Below are 21,771 nucleotides of genomic sequence, written 5' to 3'. Positions count from 1 at the left end.
TCCCCCGCGCGTTTACTTGTGAATGGCTGTTAGCTGTTGCCTGCGCCTGTTGGCAGTAAACAGCTGATTTTATTTATTTTTGCACATAACCTCAAACGCACTTTGATTTTATTTTTATTTGTTGGTTTTGTGTTTCGGCTGATTTTTTGTTTGAATTTCATACTCCTTAGTTAAATGATTAATTTAATTAATTAAACTATGGATCAACTGTATGTGGAGATTGAGCTAAGCACCCAGAATGCAGAAACAACGATTTATACCAGCGTGCCTTCGTTCCTAGCGCTCTACACTTATCGCTACCTCAAGGAGCCCCGAAATATTAAAGTTAATTTTGTTGCAAGCAAAATCGGTGCTGGAAAAATTGCTTTGCGCAGCTCTCAGCTAAGACGCGAACTGACCGATGAGCATATCACATGTCGCGATGCCGCCACGTTGCCCGCCCTCCGAGATCTGCGTCTGCCCATCTATGAGCGGGATGGAAATATTTATATTGCAGGCACATGTGCCGTTTGCCGAGAGATTGTAGCACGCCAACCCAACAAGCATATGCGTCAACTATTGGGCTTCAAGGGAAGCTGCCTTCTGGCACCAGCGGAGGCCTCCATATGGACACGTTTCTGTGAGGTAGACGTGGTTAATCTGGTCAGCCAGTTGCAAAGCGGGGAGCTCCAGTTGCGTGAGGTGCCTGTCGAAGTGGTGCGTTTTGAACAGCACATGAATCAACCGGTGCGAATGCATAACATTTATAAATTGGCCAGAGAGCAGGCCAATCTAACAGAGAACGGTACCCCGCTGAAACGCAAGGAGCGTGTGCTCATAGAATGCAGCATACCGAAGGAACAGCTGCTGATCGAGCATCGTTTCGCCGAGGGGATTAGCTTTACCATTGCTGATCTGATACTCTACCCGCTGCTGCGTCTAGTCTTCCAACATTGTGCACAGATGTTGCCGCATTTTCCACTGATCAGTACCTGGTTCAGCGAGGTGTGTACGCTTTAATGAATATTAACTTATTTATATACTCATCAATCATATTGCAGATTGAGAGCTTCGACTCAAGCTGTGCTCGCATCCTACACGAGCTGTATGTGCCCATTCTTGTGTCTCCAGCGGAGCATACACAGTTACTTTGCATACCCGATTGTGAGGAGATGAGCCTCTATAAGGCTGATCCCAAGCGTTATCGTCCACGAAATCGCATTTATACCAGTCAGTCCGAAGTGGAGGCAGCATTATCCAAGCTATCATCACTAGAGCTGCAATTCACTATTGACTCGGAGCATTCGTTTGGGGAACAGCTCATCGACTGGCAGTGCATTGAGCCTACACATGCCAAGAGTTCAGCATTGCCAGCGGAGCGTCTGGAGCGTAAGCGCCAACAACTCGAGAACATGGCTAATGCGGTTGTCTCCCTGGCCCAGCCTGGCGATCGTATCGTTGACTTCTGTAGTGGCACAGGTCACTTGGCTATACTGCTCGCTTTAAAGCTGCCCCAGTGCATCATCATTGTACTGGAGAACAAGGCGTTTTCGCTGGCGCACGCCCAGAAGCGTGCAGCCGAACTGAAGCTGAACAACTGTGTCTTTTATCAGTGCAATATTGATTATTTTATGGGTCGCTTCGATATAGGCGCCTCGTTGCATGCCTGCGGCACAGCCACGGACATTGTGCTGCAGCAGTGCCAGCGCGTGAATGCGGGCTTTGTTTGCTGTCCATGCTGCTACGGCTCACTGCAGCCCATGCCTCACATCACTTATCCACTGAGCGCCCGCTTTAAGGAGGTGCTCAATATGAAGGACTATTTGTATATAGCGCATACGGCGGATCAAGCACACGAACTGGGCACCAGCAACTGCAAGCCGGAGACAACGCTACAGGGCATGCGTTGCATGTGCATCATTGACACGGATCGCAAGCTGCAGGCCGAGGAAGCCGGCTACCAAGTGATACTCACACGTCTCAAGCCGGAGCAGTGCACGCCAAAGAATCATTTGCTAGTCGGACGTTATGTACGCAAATAGAGCTCAAAAAATATATATGCCTATGTATTTTTTTATAACTGTTTCTATTCTTTAAACACTTTGCTATAGATTCCAGATTCCGGAAGAAAATTATCTCTCTTTTCATCCGTCTTCGATAGCTAAACAGCCGCCAATAATTTTGGTTAGTTTTCGTAAATATGTAAATGCCGTTCAGGGCTTTTATTTGAGTAACATGAAAGTGGCTTTGTAGAAAATGACTTAAATGGATCACCAATTACCAATTTACTAAGACGAGTTCAACACGCCGGCCGCCAGTCTAATTCTTTAGATAGATATGATTGCCGCCACGCAAAGCCAGCACCAGATGTAACACTGAGCCGCCTTGCACCTTATAGTCCGCCGCCGTTTTGTCATCATTCCTAATAAAGACACATCACAAGTTGTTAGTTTTAATTTCAATTTGATTTTCGCCAGACTCACATTTGTTTGCCGGAGAATATGAGACGTTGTTGTTGGGGTGGTATGCCTTCTTTTTCTTCGACGCGCTCCTTGATGCGATCAACCTTATCTGTGGGTTCAATGTCAATCTCAATTTCCTTGCCTGTCAGTGTCTATTTAAAAATGTATGAAAATTAAAGAAAATTAGCAATTTACACTATTTTATTCAATTTTGTTGTTGTCCGCCAAAGCTGACGCATGGCTAGCGCACTCATCTTTCACCAACTCTAATTTCATAATTTTATTTTCTTTCAAGCTTTACCTTCACTTTAATCAGCATTGTATTAGTGTGTGTTGTGGCTTGCGCAAGTAAAAATTAATTTAAAATAAGTAATTTTATTACAATTTTTCGCAAGCTTGTTCTGGTCGCGGCGTTATTTTGCGAATGTCATTCAAGCGATGCTGCCAACTTGGTGAAGTACACTGAAAACACACAGCTCCCTGCTGAATGGCGATAGAACACGCTTTCGATTAATTTCGATATTTTCGGCGCCGTTACATGATTGACGTAATGTCAATTCAAAATTTACAGAAATAATGTTTTGTTTATTTTTGTATGACAAGAATATTTAGAACATTTTGACATATCTTTTATTTACATACTAAATACCTAAAAATATACTTCAATACCTATAACGAATGCAGTTTGTTCCCATCAGAGATCTTCATATTCATCTCAGACTAATTTTTTCAGCTTGTTTATGTCGTGGACAGCCTCGCTTATGCGTCGAATGTCCCGGGCATACGTTCTGCAGCAGCCGCCAATGATTTTTGCACCCAGCTGCGCCCACTCTGGGACGTAATTCTCGAGCGGCACACAGTGCTCACGACCCTGCCAACCCGTTGTCACATCGTATACCTCCCCGCTGTTCGGATAGACCACCAGGGGAATCTGCTCATCGGGACTGCGCTCACCATTTAAACTCTTAAAGAGGGGCGTCACAAACTTAGGGTGCACACAGTTTACACCCACCGCCAGGCATTTGTCCAGGGCTTTACGTTCAGCTAGCAAATCCCAAATGGCATTCGCAGCATCTGCAAAATCCTCACCATGAGCTAGAGTACTTTCATCCTTGCACTGGAAGGCAACCCAGAACTTAACGTCGGGATAATCATCGCACAGCATTTCGACAAGCGCTTCCGCTTCCATTTGACAGGGTATCGTTTCAATGGCCAAAGCATCCACGCCCGCCTCCAGGCACGCCTCAATGCGAACGCGATGCCAGTCCGTAATGGTTTTTGCTGGCACATAGTCCGCATAGCTGCCAGTGTACTCGGAGCCATCGTGCAGATGTGCACCGAAGGGCCCGATTGAGGCAATAATCAACGGATAGCCTGCGGAGCAAAAGAGATTTAGAGACAGAGCAACAAGGAAGGTCTAGAGTAGTGCCTACCTTCAGGTACTGCCAACTGTGCCTCATAGCATTCCGTCAGGTACTTCTCTTTGGCAATGTGCGCCAATCGAACCGTATTTTTTATCAGCTCCACGCTCTCCTGCTCATCCAGTTCCAGATACTCCATGTAGCCCTCAACGCTTGTCTGATACGTGTTTGTCAATATCAGATCAGCGCCATCTATCGGTGAGCAGATACAGCAATAAGATTACAATTTGATTACATTGTTTGTTGCTAATTGGAGCTGTTTACACTTACTCTGCAGGAAGTCCAAGTGCGTATTGATAACAGCCGTTGGATTGGTGGCATTGAAGCGAGCACTCCACAGCGGATCGCCATCCACAGAGTTGCCCACATGGACAGTCATCTGTGTGCCAAAGCCGCCATCTTTGACCAGTATTCGCGTCAGACCCATGATAACCCGTTGCTAGAGTGCGACAGGCGGGCAGATGAAGAGTATTGGTTTATATATTAAATTACATGAATACACATATCTATATAGTATTGCCAGGCACTGATTACATCGCTGTAATTGCGCTTATCAATGGCGCAGCGACCAGCTGGGCTGGACAGCTTTCTTTGCACCCAATGTGAGCCTTGACATCTGCCTAAGCGCACGACTTTCTGTTGTTTGTTTTTCTCGCTGATTAATATAATAATCGTAATAATGAAAACACATTGTAGTTGAGTTTGTTTACCACCCGATAGCCTTGTCCGTGCCGCAGTTCACTGAACTTGAGCTATATAATTTAAAGACTTGAGATCATTTCACACTCAATTGATCTCTATTATGGCAGATCTTGTAATTGAAATAGAGATGCATGTCTAATGCGTGACACGAAGTAGTTTTAGGTCTTGGTCTTTACGTTTTCCTTGCCTTTTTCCTATATCTGAAACTGATTTCTTCTTCTGGTGTTGGGTGTTACGCATTCTTTCCTGCATCTGAAAGTTCTGCCTTTTCCTCTTATTTTCTAATTCTTTTCATTTTGCTCCTTGTCTACTCTACTTGAATTGTATTGTCTTGAAGAAAGAGTCTTCACCTTCTCCTTCGATATTTCTTTTTAGTATTTCTAATTCCTTTTGTTATTCTCCTCTCACCTGTTCGCCTTGTCTAGATTTGCCTTAAGCTTGCCACCGTTTTCTTCTATCTTCGTTCTTTGCTTCCTCATATACATTTTATATTTCCTTACTTTCTCTCTGCCTCCCTCTTCTCTTTACACAAATTTTCTCCTCAGCTCTATTAATTTAAAACTCTCCAATTTCTCTTCAGCTCAATTTTAAATTCGTCCAAGTTTCACTCACGCTCCGCACGACACGCTCTCCTCTCTAGGCATGGCTTCGTTGACACTCACCTTGAGGGCTTATAAATAGATCTTGTAATTGATTAAATAGTTGTTTTCTATTTGCTTGTGATGCGATCAACAATGTGGCTGTGCTTTATTAAATTCCGTTCAGTCTGCAGCTGATATACATATGTGTCTCTCTGTCTCTCTCGGTGCGTTGGTCTATATATTAATGAACTATGCTGTGCTGTGAACGTTCTAGGCGCGTTTAAGTGGTTTACAATGCCGTCTGGTTGCTTTTATAGCGTGCCTCCTTCTTATCAGCGGCTAAAACAAAACAAAAATAAAGCAAAAATATATATATATATATATATATATATATATATGCAAAGCCAAACAAAAACAAACTAGTGCCCGGCTTAGTGATAAGCAGCGTAGAGTCCAGCTGCCAGGCAGACAATCAAGCCAAACGGACGGACAGATGCGCAGCCGGGGGCACATTGCTCCAATGAGCTAAAATATCTGATGCAATACCAAGCGGAGGGCATTCACAGCCAATTGGATGCTACATAAGTACTATCCACTTGGAATTTCTAGTTGAAGCGAGAAGCGGCTGCGGCAATTAGTTGGCGCTGTTCTGTATTGATTTGACTGTAATTGTTTAATCAGTTATTGGTTAAAGCTGTACATTTTCGCCGTCTGATAGCCTTTGACCTGTTCGTGTGAACCTGACAGACGGACATATGGCAGACTATGGCTCAGACAATCGGCGAGTGTACTTTAAACGGTACACAAGTGGCATACGCATAACTGAATTGCTCTACAGATATGGCTATATATGGCAGAATAACAAAGAATACTCCAGAGATGTGAGTATAGCAGCTATACATGACTATTTTAATACGATAAAGGTTTCGTATAACTGGTAAGGCTGCTGTGTGCTTGGCAGTAGCACATCAGCGCCATCTATCGGCGAGTAGCAATCGCTCTTTACTGCTTGAAGCTATTCACATTTACTTTGCAAGAAGATTGGGTCTGCGTTGATTTATTGTATTGTTCTGGACATTGATACACATTTGTAGAACCGTATGTATAAATGAATAATATACATATATGTATATATATTTATATATAAAAATAAAATCTAATTCGCACATTTCAATGACATCAATTCACTTGATTTGTCGAATTGTTAGTTCTTATCTAATTAGCAACAATTTCGTACAGTTAGAAACACTTATGAACTATATATAAATTTATATATGTATATACATATGTATGTATATATGTGCATATACATATGTATATGGGTCTAGGCCGAAAAGTGAATGGAAATAAAAAACGCGCACACACACACACACACAGACAGGCAGACGGAGACGGACACGGCAGTGATAGTGACTATATAACTAACGATGTTTGTATTGGCGAATTCGGCTGCTGAGCGATGTCTTCAATAGTTTGCCGTATCTCCTGTATGTCATCCGGATAGACGCGACAGCAACCGCCAATGATGCGTACGCCCAAGCGTAGCCACTCGGGCACAAATGAAGCCACATTCAGTCCAGTGCCTGTCCACTCGCCACGATCACTGTCGTAGATCTCGCCGCGATTGCTGTAGACGACGAGCGGAACTGTATCGCCGTCGAGCAGCTTGGCCAGCAGAGATTTCAATAGAGGCGACACATGGTTGGGATTCACACAATTCACGCCGATGCCTATGAGGCGCGACTTCGCCCTATACTTCACAACCATGTTCCACACGGCTAGAGCGGCCTCGGCGAACGACTCGCCATGCGCCAGACTAGACGAATCCTGCCAATCAATTAAAAATTAAAAACAGTTAGCTGAAGCTATCAAATTAATCTTCACCTTGCACTGAAACGACACCCAGAAGCGAGGAGTGGCATAGCGAGTCAGTATGAGATCTGTGACAGCCAGCGCCTCCAGCTGGCAGGGCAGCGTCTCCACAGCGAGCCCGTCGATGCCTGCAGCCAAGCAGGTGTCAATCCGGGGTTTGTGCCATTTCTGGAGCTGGCTAAAGTTGACCAGATTGGCATAGCTGCCCGTATACTCGGAGCCATCGTGCAAATGGGCACCATACGGCCCGATCGACGCCAGAATCAATGGCATGTCGGGGGCAATATCCCCGTTATTTTCTGCTACTTCGGTCAGGTACAGCGTCCTGGCTTGACGCGCCAGCTCTACGCTCTTAGCAATCAGCGCAATGCTCTCCTCGCGCGTTTTGCCCAGATGCTTCATGAAGCCCTCCACGCTCGACTGATACGTATTGGTCAGTATGATGTCCGCGCCCTTGCGTAGAAAATCCAAGTGGGTTTTTATCACGGCATCCGGCTGGGTGGCATCGAATCGGGAACCCCACAATGGATCGCCGTCGACCTTCTCGTTAACATTACGTGCCAGTTGGCTGGAGAAGCCGCCACATTTGACCAGGATGCGTGGCTTTTCCCTATGCTGATGCCAATTGCCGGTGAACTCGGGCACCATTTTGCTCCGGTTGGTGCTACGTGACAGCTGCGACTGCATACGGTAAAGCAAATTTATATGGCTGTGTGTATGTATATCTAGGGTTATTTAACGCGATTTAAAATTGCGGCGTTTATGGATTTAGCCACGGTTTTTGCCTACGAATGTACGTGATTATTAAGAATTTTGCTGATAACTTGATTTCCGTTTTGTTGTTTTGTTCGTCGCTCACTTTTTTTGTACAATATTTTATCGTGTCTGGCAACTTTTCCTTCTTACACATCTCTTATTCACATTTTTTCACTTTCGCATTCGCAAACAGCTGTTTATTGTTTACATTTGTTGTTGCTGTGGACTTAAGTGGGTACAGTGGCGTCCAGAAAAATGCTACTGCTATTGGTCATGAGCTGTGGCAATCAGAAAGGGGTACAGTTTTACTCTAAAACATTACTGAGCTTGTCTAATATTATTCCTTTTTCTCATTCGCACAGCTGACTATTTCTTAGATGAGCACTGTTTACAATAGGCACAGTGGCCGCTCAAATAAAAGGCACAGTAAGCAGTTCTCTTACAGTTTCTGATTATTTTTCTACGTTTGTTATTGATATGAGTGTATCGAGTGAGCGTAGAGGCGTTATTCCGCAACAAATAAATACAACTATATAGATTAATTATATTATTGACACATTTATAATTTGATATTTCTATTGCATGCTTACAGTGGCGTGCGAAAAAATGTTACCATCAACCCGATGCACATTGGCTGCCCAAATAAGACACACAGCGTATACCCTTTTTATTTGTGGTGAAACAAGTTTATTCGCCGATAATAATATATATATATATATATAAAGATATATATATAGATAATTTATATATAGTCGATAAGAATACATATTCATTCATAAACAAATTGAGTACGAATTTCATTGTTAGTAAATTAATTGATTTTTTTTTTAAATTGATCTTTCTTTCATTCATATTGTTAGCGTGTTAGGGGGTATGATAATCACATTGATGTTTTGTATATATATGTATATAAAGATTATATATATGTATGTATGTATAGATAATATAATATATATAAATAAATAATAGTGTTAATTTGACAATGCAAATCAAAGGGAAAATGCCATAAACAAATAATTGTAACTTTGGTAAACTTACGCAATCGTATAAATTCTATATAATGCATAAAGCAACATCTCTTCTGGTCGATCGAACAAATGTGCTACAACTAATTTACAGTTTCTTTTTTTTATTGTTTTCACTAAATAACAGTTATTAGTTATATGTATATATATCTTTTGCCATATAGATATAGATGAGCTGCTATTCTTTTGCTTCTCTTATTGGGTTTTTAAGCTCTGGGTTAAAAAAAGCCAGAGAAATACTATTCTCAAAAAATACATGATCTGCGCTTGAACGTTAAATCGTCTACAATATATATTTATATATTTCTATGTGCTTGGAAGTTCATTGTGTGTGTGGTGTGTGTGTGTGTTTGTTTTTGTAACTGTGGCAGCTGCTAATAAAAAGTATAAAAGAAACGCATAACAAATAAAACAATTAAATAAAAATATAAAATAGAGTAAATACGCACACTGAGAGAAAAGCAGCAGCCTTTCATCTAACCAATTTTTTGAAACATTGTCTCAGTCTCTACTCTGTTTTTGTTTGTTTAGGAATTTTCCACTTGCGCTGATAACAGTGTGCCGATAAGCACAGACGCAACTGTAAACGGTTAACGGTTTTAGGAGAACAAATTGTTGCGTCGCTTTAGCGAGCCAAATTTCTTTTCGGCCTCGAGCAGCATCTTCTCCTTGCGCACCACCTCGAACGGTATCGTCTTGGACATGCGATCGATCTCCTGATCGGATGGAAAGTCCTCGAAGCTCATATTGCTGAAGCCAGTCTTGGCGGAGTTCTGAATGGTATTCGACTGAAAGTTGCTGCGATTCTCGTCCTGAGCCAAGCCGCCGACTACATTGATATCGTCATCATCGTCATGGGATTGGTATTGGAGTCGCTGATGCTTCTGTTTGCTGCCCGAGCTGAGGGACGAGGTGGAGCCGAGAGCGCCAGCGCTGACCTTTTTATAGGCATGTCCCTTGACCTTTTGGGTGAGCTTGGCCGGCAGAGCTCTCACAGCCAAATGGGACTTTTCCTTCTTGGCTTTAACAGTGATGGAGGCGGCGGCTGATGCCGTCGCAGCTGCTGCCGATGCCGCTGCTGGCGCATCGTTATCTGCCACCAAGTGGGCAGAGCGCAGCACCACGGGCTCCTCCTCGTCGTCGGGCGTATAGTCCGAGCAGCGTTCTTGAGAGATTTGCACAAAACCATTATCGGCTATGGGCAGCAGTGGCTGCAAGTGTGGTGCGGGCTGTATTGGTGGTGCTGGTGGTATTGAAGCTGAAGCTGCAGATGGAGCTGGAGCTGGAGCTACAGCTGCAGCTGCAATGGCGATTGTGATTGCAGGCAACTGTGTGCTGGGTACTGGAACTGGACCTGGACCTGGAGCTGGCAAGGAACAGGAGCTGATCGCGTTCACATAGACACTGCTGGAGCTCTTGTTCGGTTGGTGGTTGGTCAACGGTTCGGGCGTTTTATTAATTATTATCGAATGATTGATCGTGACAACAGGTGCAACAGCATTCATTTTAATCACATTGTTGTTGTTGTTGCTATTGTTGTTGTGGTTGGGATAGTGGAGCTGGGCTGGATCGGGCGTAACGACAACACATTTGCGTATTACCTGTGGAAATGGCTCCGAGCCAAAGAGATCACGTTGCTCGCCATCGTCCAGTTGCTGCTGCTGCTGCTGCTGCTTCTCCTTGTTAATGGGCTGCTCGATAAACGGATTGAAAATGGGCTCATTGAACTCATCGAGTTGCGGTTGCTGCAGCTGCAGCTGCTGCTGCTGCTCCTGCTGCAGTTGCTCCTGCTGTGCTGGGAAGTTGGCAAAGTTTGCCGCCTGGCTGGTTGGCGTCTCGGGCGCGCCCTTGACCGGCGTCGATGTCCACATTTCCGGTTCGCTGGGTCGCGGACGCGGCTGCTTGGGCTTGGCCACACGCTTGAGCGGCTTGCCAACGGGCAGCTTGAAGGGCGCCATGGCAAACACGTCCAGCTCTTCGGGCTCAGCTGGTTCGCTGGCCGCTGGTGCTGAGGATTCGTTGCTGCTCTTGCTCTCCGCCGAACCATAGTCCAACTCATCGTCCAGCAGCAGCGGACGATCGCCAAACTTGTGCAGCAGATCGCTGGACGTGGGACTCAGCTCCTCGTTGCCGGCACCACTGCCCACACAGCCCGGATTGGCGTCTCCGCTGGCCGCTGCCACCGCTGCGCAGCGATCCTTTTTACGCATGCGCACCTTGACCACGACTCGACTGCGCACATCATCCTCGTGCGTGGTGACGCTCTCGCATTCGGCATGATAGGCCGAACTGCTGCAGGTCTTGACGCTCTCGCTGATCCCGTCCATGTCCAGGGGCACCACGCGCCGTGGCTTGGCCTGGGTGGCGCGCGGATTCTCATCAAATAGATCATCATCCTCGGCACGCAAATCGCTGGCCGAGCCAATGGAATCGGCATCATCGTCCGATTCCCCATTGGCCGCCGCCGCTGCCGTTTGGGCCGCTTGCTGAGCTGCCTGGGCAGCCACGGCGGCGGCCATTAGGTTCAGCTGCTGGGCCGCCTGCTGTGCCGACGATGAGGGTCGCTTTGTGGTCGCCGTCTGGCGCAGTTTCTTCACAATGGGCAGGTGCGTCGTCTTGTCCACCTTCTGGTAGGCCACCTGTTGGATCTTGTGTATGGTCTCGGGTATGTTGTTCGTCACGATCTGCTTGAAGATGGCCGCCTTTTTGGCGCTGCCGCCGCCAACGACAACACCGACGCCGATGCCACCGCCGCCGCCATCGTCGCTGTCCTGCTGAAAGAACTCCGAGTCGGAGTCATCGGATGTGGGCTGATCGTTGCTGCGCAGCTTCTCATACTTGTTGCGATCCTCCAGCGGCAGCTTCACGAATCCCGTGCCCACAGAGCCGCTCTCACTCTGCAGCCCGAGGCCAGCGCCATCGGAGTCCGTTTTCAGGCGACTTATCAGCGACGTTTTGTCCTCCTCCAGTGTCGGGGACAGCAGCCATTTGGATGAACTGGATGAGATGGCATTCCCTGCTGTTGGGATGCTGGGCGTGCCGCCGCTGCCCGACGAGCAGCTCACAATGAATTTGGCTGTGAATGAGATCAAGTACTTTTATGCAGTTTATGAGTTTACGGACTGGTTCGAGTGCGACATGGCTGACAGTTGGACAGTTCTGTCCGGGATTAGGATTACACGATCATATGCTTATTATATGTATGTATGTATAATGCTATATAGACATTCTGTAGAGCTGTGTCTGAGTATCATGAGCTGTGCATCTGTACATGTACATGTAGGTGTGTATTTGTGTGTGTGTGTGTGTTGGTTAGTTAGATATGACGTCCTTGATGCCATCCTGGGAGCTGTGAGTTAAACGATGATCTATGAATACATTTCTTCAAGTGGCCTATGCACAGGACGATATAACTAATTTGACTGAAGATCAAAGATCTGCAATTCCATTTACATAAAGGATTATGTCAGTTATCTATGCTAGCCGTACTGCAGGCTGTGTTGGGTTTGTTGGATCAAAGATCTGGAATTCAATTTATATAAAGGCTGAATAGTCTCATGCATAATTTACATTTCATTCAAAGACTTGTTATATTGATATATTTTTTCGATTCTATCAAATAAGTTTTCGTTTGGAAGATTGTGTTAACAGTTTAAGGAATCTATTGAGGGTTAACTAATTCTATGTGTCTATATTCCATATCATATTGATTTAGTTAACATTCAGACAGATGAGTATGTCTATATCTAGTGACTCTTATTACACAGTAGAGCCTTACCACAAAGTACTCACAAGTACTGTAAAAAAGAATTGAATAGAATGAAATTAATTATGGAAATATTTTCAAACAATACAAGTCTTGTATTCACAAATGTCTTGCATCATTTGACGGATCTAGTGTTTTAATGCTTTCTTAAATTATAATAAACTTAAAATAGTTTTTTTTTTTTAATATTTTAGTTAATGTTGTCCTGTGCATAGCCGTTTGGTGTTAGTAAATAGTTATTGATAAATCCCATTTTATTTCAAGTACAGTGAATGCTCGCAAGGAGAACTTTTCAGTTCTATTAATACTATCGAGCATTCACTGTAGTGCACGCGGCTTAAGTTAGGCTAATTAAATTTGTTTGCATTTGATTTTTCTTTTGGTTTATTGCATTTTAAATCGTTTGTAACTTTTTGCTGCTTAACGCTTATACAATTTCTTCTGCATTCAACATTTGTTTATATATAAATATATATTTTGGTTTTGATATATTTGCGTGTGTATATATATCTGTCAATTGTAAGTTGCATTTGCTGCTTTACGTTTCTATCTTTACCTGACTTTTTGTGTTGCTTTTCATTGCGCTTCATATTTGTTCATATTTTATATATATATATACATATAGTATGTACATATATATATGGTTCATTGATTTTAAAAACTATATATTTACTCTTTGGAATAATACTTTAAGTTCGAATAGTTTAGTTTTCTTTTTGTTTCATAATTTTATATACAAGTATTAACAGGTTTCACTTGAACATCTAATTAAACAATATTTGTATTTTGTGATCGTTTTTTTTTTCCAGGAACGAATGATCTCTCTTTACCTCTTGGACATTATGCAAATATATATAGATATATATTGTCTAGCATTGATTGGACATTTATTGAATTATATTATTAACAATTTTGTGGCATTGCATTTCATTTGCTCAATTGCCGCCACATCCGCAGCGAACGCAGTTTAACGCGAACTTTGCAAAGTTGGGAAAGCATAAAATAAAAATGTTTATGAAATTAATTAAAATAAATTTTCAATTTGCCTAATTTGTAATCTTTTATAATTTAGCATAAAATGTTTAGAATTGCACGACTTCAATATATATTTAAATTAGCTTAGTAAATGGTTGTCGAATTTGATGATATGCAGCAAATTATTGCTTTAAAACACATTTTATTATTAATTTTTAATTTTTGCTTTAATCATACTTTGATATATTCATTGGCCTTAATTTAGTTTACAGAAAAACACACAGAAATAGAGCGCATGGTAACGTACAATCAAGTTGACCCAAAAAGGCTGAAGTATATGTCGAAAGGCAATAGGGAAGTACATTTGCTGCCAATAACAATTGATTTCGCTTTTATGTTAAGTGTAACAGATCTCCGATTGAAGGAAGCATAGCAAATTACTGTTATGGGCACTGTTCAATGTTTAAGGAATCAGTTTAACTGCAATTGCGCTGTTACTTAACATAACAGACATAGCAACGTTTACGTTAATGCAGTTTAGCATAGCCTTTGCTGACAATAATTTTTGTTTGGCTAGTGTCTAAACACTTGTCTGCACTGTTAGTTAACATTTGCACTACACAGCTGCCTTTTGACATATATATACATACATACATAGTCTGAATGTTAAAATACATAATTACAATTGAAATTGTTGAATATTGTTTTTGGTTAAACAAAACCACAACCACTAATTACAGTTACTGTTAAAATTACTGTTACTGTTACTGTTACAGTTTTTGCTACGGTTACTGTTACTAAGTTAATAATTGTTTCTCTAGCATAGAACCAGCACCAAATATTTGAGTTTGTTAGAAGCGCTTAGATTGGAGTTGAAGTTAAGATTAAGGTTATAGTTAAAGACAAAGTGGTTGATCAACTCGGCTCTGTCTGTTTGTCAAATTGTTGTTGCAACATACTAGAAAATATATATTGTATATACGTATGTATAATTGAGTATACTATATACAACAAATGTGCCAAATTTTGTTTGGTTAGTAATTGTGCATTTCGAATATTTACAAACAAATTATTGATATACATATGTATATAAATATATGCATATACAGATTTTATAGAATAGTTTTTAAGTAAGCTTTGACAGGATCGCAACATGAGGATCGTCGGTCGAACTATGGCACTCCGAAGCAAACTACTACTTCCCCACTTCTCTCACACACCTACACCCACTCTCATTCTCTCTCTCTCTCTCGCTCTCTTTCTTTCTGTCTCAAGCCAATCGCTCACTTTCTGTTTGTCTTTACTATGACAATTTCTTTCTCTCTCATGAAAATCCTTTCTTTCTTTTCTTTTTTACTGGCCGTCAATTGTTGTTGTAGATGTTGTTGCTGTTGCTTTGGCTGCTGTTGTTGCTGCTGCTGCAGTTGTTGAAGTTGTTGTTGCTGCTGTGGCTGTTGTAGCTGTTGTTACTCTATTGTGGATGGGTATTTTAGACTACGTCTACGTTCAATTCATTTTCACTTTCTAGATCGAGAGAGATTGAGAGCAACAAAAGCAACAATCGAGAAACTAAACGTATTTCTGGCTTGGCAACAATAAGAATTTTACAAATTTCATGCTTTACCTCCAGTTTTGCGCAACGAGCTCGCCTTCTCGCGCAGACCGGGCGGCAAACTGAACGGCGCCGAGCCGAACGGATCCTCAGCCAGTGCAGCTGTCGGATTGGGCGACACAGCCGCGCCGATTGGAGCCGGAGGAGGAGGAGCTGCCAAGGCCGCCGTTGCCGTAGCCGTTGCGTTTGCTCCAGCTGCTGGCACAGAAGCCACATTCTGTTCAGTGGGCGTTAGCGTTGACGTTGTGGATGCAGATTTCGCTGTTATACCTGTGGGAAATGAAAGCTCATGAGTTTGTGATTGATTGATTGAGTACTACATGATCTAAGCTTAAGGCTTTTCAAGAATTCGTTGAATCACATTGCCTGATTGATTCATTACTTTACTAAGTTAGGCTTAAGTCTCATTCTCTTCAAAAATTGATTGAGAAATTGTTGCGAAAACTTATTTCTATACTGTTATAGCTTCAGGTCATTATTTACTCACTGCCTTGACTGCCACGCTGTCGTATCTTATCGAACTCGGCTTCAAAAATGTGATCCTCGGTCATTTGGCTGAACGGCTGCTCCTCCTCGAACGGATTCCAGGCCTCCACACGCTTGTCCATGGTCTGGCGCGCCAGCTCGTTGCTGGACAGGGATGTGACCGTGGCATTGCTGCTGGCATAGATGCCCGGATTCGAGGCAGCGCTGGCCAATGCAGCATTCGGCGGTCCATCTCCGCACATGGCAATGTTGTTGTTATATGGCGCCAGGAACTGGCTCGTCTCATTGGCAAAGGTTCTGCGGCGGCGCAACAAAATAATGCAATTATGAGTGCACGGAAATGGAAATGAGCATCAGGTGACAGATGAGCGGGGAGGAAGAGATAGCAAAGCGTACCAAATCAATTACATGGATAGAGATTAGATTAAGAGATGCCCTCAATTGGCAACCATTTCAAGAGGGATAACATAATTGTGAACCTTTGTGAGGAAAAATTATTTTTTCTTTAAAAAAGTATTAAAAAATGATTAATTTTCATGAATTTGTTTAGTGCAGTAGCAAAATGTAATTGAGTTAATTTATTTAAATGAAAGTTACTTTAAGATTTAATTAAGCGTTTAGTTATCAACTTCATTTGAGCGATAGTTGTATAATATTACACCAATCGATCTAAGAGATATAAGTTTACTGAAAAATATATTAGGGCTCTATAATGAATAAAGCGTATTTCGATATCTGCTGTTCACTTCTAATAATTATCGATTTGTCGTATATATAAAATTAGAAAATTACAATTGGATATATGACTATGGCTCTCACTTTAATTGGGATCATCAATTTAATCCTCTAACGAGTTGTATATCTAAAATGAACAGTCTTGACCATAGCTATATATGTATAAATATATATATAGACATAACTGTATAATTTTGCACATATTTGAAACCCATGTTTAAGGCTTGAATGTAATAAGCAATAAAACACAAAAGTTATGGGGAAATAAATATTGCGAAATGTGTGTAATAAAATTTGTGCGCATTTTTCATGCGGAGCCAAAGGGAACACATGATATCTTATGTTTTTTATTGACTCTGTGGCTGTTCAACGTCGTCATTTGTCGCTCTTAGGAGTGTAATGAGAAAACACAAGTAAAGACGTGGGCGTTGAGAGTGAAGGCAAGAGAAGAGCAGACACACACACACAAATAGAGACAACCAGATGTGGCTAATATTCATGGAGCACTTACTTATTGAAGGCCGAGGTGTCGCTGACATTCCTGCGATGTCCGGCGCCGCTCGATTTGGGCGGTGTGAGCATGTGCTTGGTGGGCGTGCCGACAGTGCCGGCAGCGCCTAATTCATTGATTGATGTCTCTGGCAATTCACTGGTGGCATCGCTGGCAACAACTGTTGCTGCTGTAGTTGTTGCTGATGGCGCAGTTCCGGCAGTTGCAACGGGTGCGACTGCTGCCTCATTGAAGGGATCCGGATAGACGCTCGACTCGAACAGGTTGTTCACAGCTGTGGGAGCCACTCCAGTTGCTGCTGTCACTGCTGTTGCCGGCACAGTTGGTGCTGGTGGTGGTGCAGTTGTTGCTGGTGCTGGTGTGGGGGCTACTGCTGGCATTGCTGGAAAGTTTGCCTGGAATTGCTCGACCACGGCCTGTGGCTGCGGCGATGTTATATTCTGACGTGGCAGTGGACTGGGCGGTAGACCCAGACCCAATGCATTCTGGCCATGCACTGAACTGGAGCCTTTGGGTCGCGAACGTGGCGCCACACTGGTGCCAGCTTCCACTATAGATACGTTCTGCTGCGGCTTAGCTGCCTTGGCTGCGGCACTAATGCGCTTTGCCTCCGACTCAAACGGAGGCACCAACAGCTGGTCAAAATTGGGCATAGTGGATTTCTGCAAAACAAAATCCCATTAACATTTTAATCCTCCTCTATTGGTTAAACTGAACTTACATGCAAATTCTGCACGGGATTATCTTTACCCGCCAGCCGGAATGCCACTTCGCACACCTGCCAAATGTTTGGACGCCGTTCCATGTCCGTATCGAGCATATACTTAATCAATTGATGTATGCCACGAGAGTATTTGGAGTTATCTGGTATGGCGAATTGTCCATTCTGTATGGCCAGCGTGCTCTCGCCAAAGGGCAGGGTAAAGAAGCATAGCTTGTAGAGCATACAGCCCAGAGCCCAAATATCCGCTTTAGTTGTAATACTCTTCCCACTGTAAAGGTCAATCATTTCGGGTGCACGATACGATAGCGTTGTATACTTCTGTATCTCCTCCTCGACCACACTGACGCCATGCTGCTGAGGATTCAGAGTTTTGGCCGTGGCCGAGCCAAAGTCACAGAGTACGAAATTTCCAGCATCCGTTTGCAATATATTCTCGACCTTCAGATCCCGATGAATAATGGGCGTTTGGCAGTAATGCAAACGTGAGACGGCCTCGGCAATATCACAGAAGATGGTTAACACTTCCTGCTCGGTGAAGCCAACGTGCAATCTGCAATCAAATAAATACTCTATAGATACACGAATATTTTGCATATAAATTTTCACATACCTCGCATTCATCATGGCCAGCATGTGATGCTTGCAGTATGGCATCAGTAGCAGCACTTCGCACACTCCGTTTCCAGTTGACGTAATGCTCGAGTCCACATAACCGATGATATTTTTGTGTCCACTCAAATTGCTCTGCAATGGAATTAAAGGTTTTAGCAAATGTTCATATATTTTATGTATTATCACTTACGGCAATTTGTATTTCACGCTTGGCCACATTCAGATCGTGCTCATTATTGACGTACATTCGTTTGAGTGCGTATTTGGTGGCTGATGCACTGCCTCCGCCATTGCCACGTGCCAGAAATACCATGGCAAAGCCGCCTGCAATAAGGGAATTCATTCGTTATTAGTCATCCTTATAGATTTAAATCGATTGTGAAGTCTAGACTGTCTACAGCTGGCAAAAACAACATCAACTGAAGGCCAACAGGCAGCCAATGTTTGTATACTATAACACTGTGGAGTATGATTCTTAAGTTGTTAGACTATTCAAGAATAGTTTTGAATAGTCGAAAAGAATAACAAAACCAATATCTAAAAGTTAATGAAGCAAGAAGAGGATCAGTTGGATATGTAATTATACCAATAACAATAAATTTCATGTTAACAATAGTTAACATCAAATATCTGCACCAATAACAGACTACTTAAAGAAATGGAAGCTATTTTATCTCTATATATCAATAACAGGGAATTTAGCACAATATTTTATGCTGATAGTAAATATCTATACCAACTTATATGAACAATATTCCATAAATTTAAAATGTTATTAACTTTTTATTTACTTACGTCTGTTAAGCATTAGGACAGTTATCTTTTGTAAAAGTATTCAAAGTATTTTTACTTAATACTTTTGAACGTGAATTCATTTGTATATTTCAAATTGAAACCAATCAAGCCTTATCTACTTCTATTCTAGCTATGCCAGCTATATAGTGTATGGATATTTCATTCAAGCACAACAAACGGCGTTAATGTTAACATGTACCTCTGGCTCTATACCCCCAACCTCAGCCCGACCGACCAAGTAGTTTCACCCTTCCTTACTCTGCTGCCACTCCAATGAACGATAAAAGGCGACGTAATATACATACATACAAAATTAACATAATAGGTACATGTATACATTTGTACAAAGCTACTGAAGGTCACGTACAACAACAATAATAATAATAACAACAACAGTAGCAGCAACAATGACAAGAATAATAAAACATACACTCATACAAATCATTTAGGGAACCCACAAACAACAACAAATGCGACAAGCATGCGTGTTTGTACATATACATATATGTATATATATGTGTGTATGATTGTAATTGTAACTGTAGCAGTGCTTGATTTGTGTTCGACTTTTTAGTTGGCGTTTGTGAAATTATAAAGTCAAATGTTAATCAATGCTGAAGGTTGGCAGCGTATACATATCAAAAGCCAACAAAAACAATGCACAGTTGCAATTGCAATTTGTGACGTCAATGAAAAGTCGAATAAGAAACTGCCCAAAATAATGACTAAGAAAGATAGCGGTAAGCAAGCGTGGCTAACTCCTTATGTTTTGGCATTTGCTTGCGCACTTAGTCATGCAATGGGGTTTTGTTTCTTAACGTGCTGGCAACACTGGTCAATTAACAGTCAAGTCAAATGACAGCAACAGCAACAACAACAACAGCTGACGCCGACATTCTATAGTCAATAGCAATAAGAACATTGCTTGCCAAGTTGCAAAAATAGCTAAAAATGAAAATGAAGCACAAATATATCAATAACTGTAGCCAAGTAAAAGGTGGAAGAACGGGCCTTACGTACGCACACATATCAATGAATACATACATACACAAGACCAATAGGACAATAATAAATGCAAATAAAATGTTGAGCATCTGTTGAAAATAGTAGCTGGTATTTGCCAAGCACTCGACGATTGAGGGGGCATTTTGCAGTGCAGGATATTATTCACTTCAATTCAAGGACATTGGCAATCTCTGCAACTTGCCTTGGGCTGTGGCAGTGTGTGCGGCTGGCGGGCGAAAGCTAAAAACAGCTGTATTTATGTAAAATATGTATAGCTAGCTGTCTATAAGAATGTTCAAAGAAATAAAATGACTGTTTTTTTATTTATTAAATATTAAGAGTTTCAACTGAGAATCCCAAAGAACTCAACTAACCAAGTTCAAACAAATTTCTCTTCTTTCACATCTCATATATTTTTAGCTATAAAAAGGCTAGAGCAACAGCATTGCGGTTGAACTCTGCCTTTTGCGGATGACAACTATTGCCAGAGCTTTGTTTGCAAGCGTACAGAAAAGAGAAATAGCAAAATATATGTATATGTATAAAATGCTTGCTTTATTGGCTTGATTAATGTGTATAATTGATTGAATTTCTATTAATTTGTATAGTAGAAAACGGAATCGACAATTTCTTTGTGCCCAGTCGCGCAGCACGCGACAAGTGGCGCCGACAAATTGCCAAAGCGGGAGATGCAGCTGTTTACGCCCCACATTAAAAAAGTAGAACACACTAGCATATTCAAGTGTATGTACATATGCATATATGTATGTATGTATATTTCACAATTTTTATCTAATCTGGCTAACACAATTTAAATCTGGTGGTAATGTCTGGTGGTGTAATACCCTACGCACATACGTACACACTCGCATTCATAAAACATACATACATATTTAAATCTGATAAGCAGCTCACTTTCCCCCTCGCACTCGTACTCACCTTCGGCCAAGACATCCTCCACGGTGACCGTGACGCGTCCGACAGTGAAGACCTTGCCGACGAAACTGTTAGTCTCCTTGGATGAGGAGCTGTTGTGCGAGTTTTCCAATTTCTCATTTCTGTCGAACTTCGACAGGATTTTCTTCATTTTTATGTTCTATTTTAGTTGCTGTTGTTTACTGCTGCAGCAGCAGCGACGGCGCCGTCAACGTCGACGTCGGCAGGTGAATGTGTGTGTTTTAATCGCGTGGGCGTTCGACAACGATGGGCGTGTGTTGCTTCCCGCTAGCTGTATAATTAACTCGGTTTTTTCTAGTTTAATTAACTTTTGTTGTTGCGTAGTTTTGTAATTTACGCTGCGCTTTTTCGCATTTGCATGGCAGCGATACACATGCACGCACACATACACACACACACACACAGTAGCTCTCGCACACTTTACACACACAGGCACACGCACTCACACTATAGAAAAAGAAAGTTGTTCGATTTTCCTGATTTACACGTACGAATTTTACGACAAGCTATTGCTTCACGAAATCAATGATATTTGGTATTATTTACTATTTATTGAAGTAGCACATTATTGTTTGTCTATATACACAGATCGCGGAATAACTATTTACAATATTTGCAGCACACAAAAAAAGCGAACGAATTTTAGCTGCAATTAAATTGGATTTCACTAACTGTGCAAGGTTGCCAGCCGATAAAACGAATTAGAGCTGTGCAATTGGTGTGACAATCGGGCACGCAATTTTCGTGCTTGCGTGAGTAGATTTCTAGTAGCTTAGGTATATAAGTATTGCAGTT

At 42.2% G+C, this 21,771-nt stretch overlaps 5 protein-coding genes across 6 annotated transcripts; 1 reads left to right on the top strand and 4 right to left on the bottom strand.

Moving 5' to 3' along the window:
- The first annotated feature begins 61 nt into the window (after positions 1-61).
- LOC115562393 (glutathione S-transferase C-terminal domain-containing protein homolog) lies at positions 62-3,113 on the top strand. Its single transcript, XM_030383833.2, has 2 exons — positions 62-984; positions 1,041-3,113. The coding sequence occupies exons 1-2, from the start codon at positions 199-201 to the stop codon at positions 2,019-2,021; spliced, it is 1,767 nt and encodes a 588-aa protein (XP_030239693.1). The 5' UTR covers positions 62-198; the 3' UTR covers positions 2,022-3,113.
- Nedd8 (Nedd8 ubiquitin like modifier) lies at positions 2,159-2,989 on the bottom strand. Its single transcript, XM_030383842.2, has 3 exons — positions 2,743-2,989; positions 2,463-2,593; positions 2,159-2,401 (listed from the first exon to the last, which is right to left on the bottom strand). The coding sequence occupies exons 1-3, from the start codon at positions 2,758-2,760 to the stop codon at positions 2,299-2,301; spliced, it is 252 nt and encodes an 83-aa protein (XP_030239702.1). The 5' UTR covers positions 2,761-2,989; the 3' UTR covers positions 2,159-2,298.
- LOC108649769 (betaine-homocysteine S-methyltransferase) lies at positions 3,006-5,449 on the bottom strand. 2 transcript variants are annotated; one of them, XM_030383839.2, is made up of 4 exons: positions 5,227-5,449; positions 4,133-4,301; positions 3,875-4,054; positions 3,006-3,815 (listed from the first exon to the last, which is right to left on the bottom strand). In XM_030383839.2, exons 2-4 carry the CDS (start codon positions 4,287-4,289, stop codon positions 3,157-3,159), a joined length of 996 nt encoding a protein of 331 aa, XP_030239699.1. In that variant the 5' UTR covers positions 4,290-4,301; positions 5,227-5,449; the 3' UTR covers positions 3,006-3,156. The 2 variants fall into 2 exon arrangements, with proteins under 2 accessions (XP_030239699.1, XP_089113945.1); XM_089257819.1 differs by lacking the exon at positions 5,227-5,449 and adding an exon at positions 4,573-4,725.
- Positions 5,450-6,277: 828 nt separating this feature from the next.
- Bhmt (Betaine-homocysteine S-methyltransferase) lies at positions 6,278-7,908 on the bottom strand. Its single transcript, XM_030383838.2, has 2 exons — positions 7,030-7,908; positions 6,278-6,972 (listed from the first exon to the last, which is right to left on the bottom strand). Exons 1-2 carry the CDS (start codon positions 7,702-7,704, stop codon positions 6,559-6,561), a joined length of 1,089 nt encoding a protein of 362 aa, XP_030239698.1. The 5' UTR covers positions 7,705-7,908; the 3' UTR covers positions 6,278-6,558.
- Positions 7,909-8,617: 709 nt separating this feature from the next.
- Positions 8,618-21,707, bottom strand: Nak (Numb-associated kinase). The gene is made up of 8 exons (XM_030383826.2): positions 20,959-21,707; positions 18,410-18,543; positions 18,218-18,351; positions 17,605-18,157; positions 16,884-17,545; positions 15,639-15,934; positions 15,164-15,421; positions 8,618-11,874 (listed from the first exon to the last, which is right to left on the bottom strand). Exons 1-8 carry the CDS (start codon positions 21,104-21,106, stop codon positions 9,398-9,400), a joined length of 4,662 nt encoding a protein of 1,553 aa, XP_030239686.2. The 5' UTR covers positions 21,107-21,707; the 3' UTR covers positions 8,618-9,397.
- Between the last annotated feature and the right edge of the window lie 64 nt (positions 21,708-21,771).

Source organism: Drosophila navojoa, chromosome 3, assembly GCF_054131105.1.
Source record: "Drosophila navojoa isolate 15081-1374.11 chromosome 3, UAZ_NAV_1.0, whole genome shotgun sequence".
NCBI classification, from domain to species: Eukaryota; Metazoa; Arthropoda; class Insecta; order Diptera; family Drosophilidae; genus Drosophila; species Drosophila navojoa.
Note: the sequence above shows the minus strand (reverse complement) of the source record. Positions and strands in the feature narration are given on the sequence as shown.

Coding starts and splice junctions, on each gene's coding strand:
- Nedd8 (XM_030383842.2), bottom strand. Junction 2,402..2,462: donor ATATTCTCCGGCAAACAAAT/GTGAGTCTGGCG, acceptor TGTCTTTATTAG/GAATGATGACAAAACGGCGG.
- Nak (XM_030383826.2), bottom strand. CDS start 21,106: ATGAAGAAAATCCTGTCGAAGTTCGACAGAAATGAGAAATTGGAAAAC. Junction 18,544..20,958: donor GGAGGATGTCTTGGCCGAAG/GTGAGTACGAGT, acceptor CCCTTATTGCAG/GCGGCTTTGCCATGGTATTT. Junction 15,422..15,638: donor ACAGCGTGGCAGTCAAGGCA/GTGAGTAAATAA, acceptor CATTTCCCACAG/GTATAACAGCGAAATCTGCA.
- LOC115562393 (XM_030383833.2), top strand. CDS start 199: ATGGATCAACTGTATGTGGAGATTGAGCTAAGCACCCAGAATGCAGAA. Junction 985..1,040: donor TCAGTACCTGGTTCAGCGAG/GTGTGTACGCTT, acceptor ATCATATTGCAG/ATTGAGAGCTTCGACTCAAG.
- Bhmt (XM_030383838.2), bottom strand. CDS start 7,704: ATGCAGTCGCAGCTGTCACGTAGCACCAACCGGAGCAAAATGGTGCCC. Junction 6,973..7,029: donor GGGTGTCGTTTCAGTGCAAG/GTGAAGATTAAT, acceptor ATTGATTGGCAG/GATTCGTCTAGTCTGGCGCA.
- LOC108649769 (XM_030383839.2), bottom strand. CDS start 4,289: ATGGGTCTGACGCGAATACTGGTCAAAGATGGCGGCTTTGGCACACAG. Junction 4,055..4,132: donor GCACTTGGACTTCCTGCAGA/GTAAGTGTAAAC, acceptor GCTCACCGATAG/ATGGCGCTGATCTGATATTG. Junction 3,816..3,874: donor ACAGTTGGCAGTACCTGAAG/GTAGGCACTACT, acceptor TTTGCTCCGCAG/GCTATCCGTTGATTATTGCC.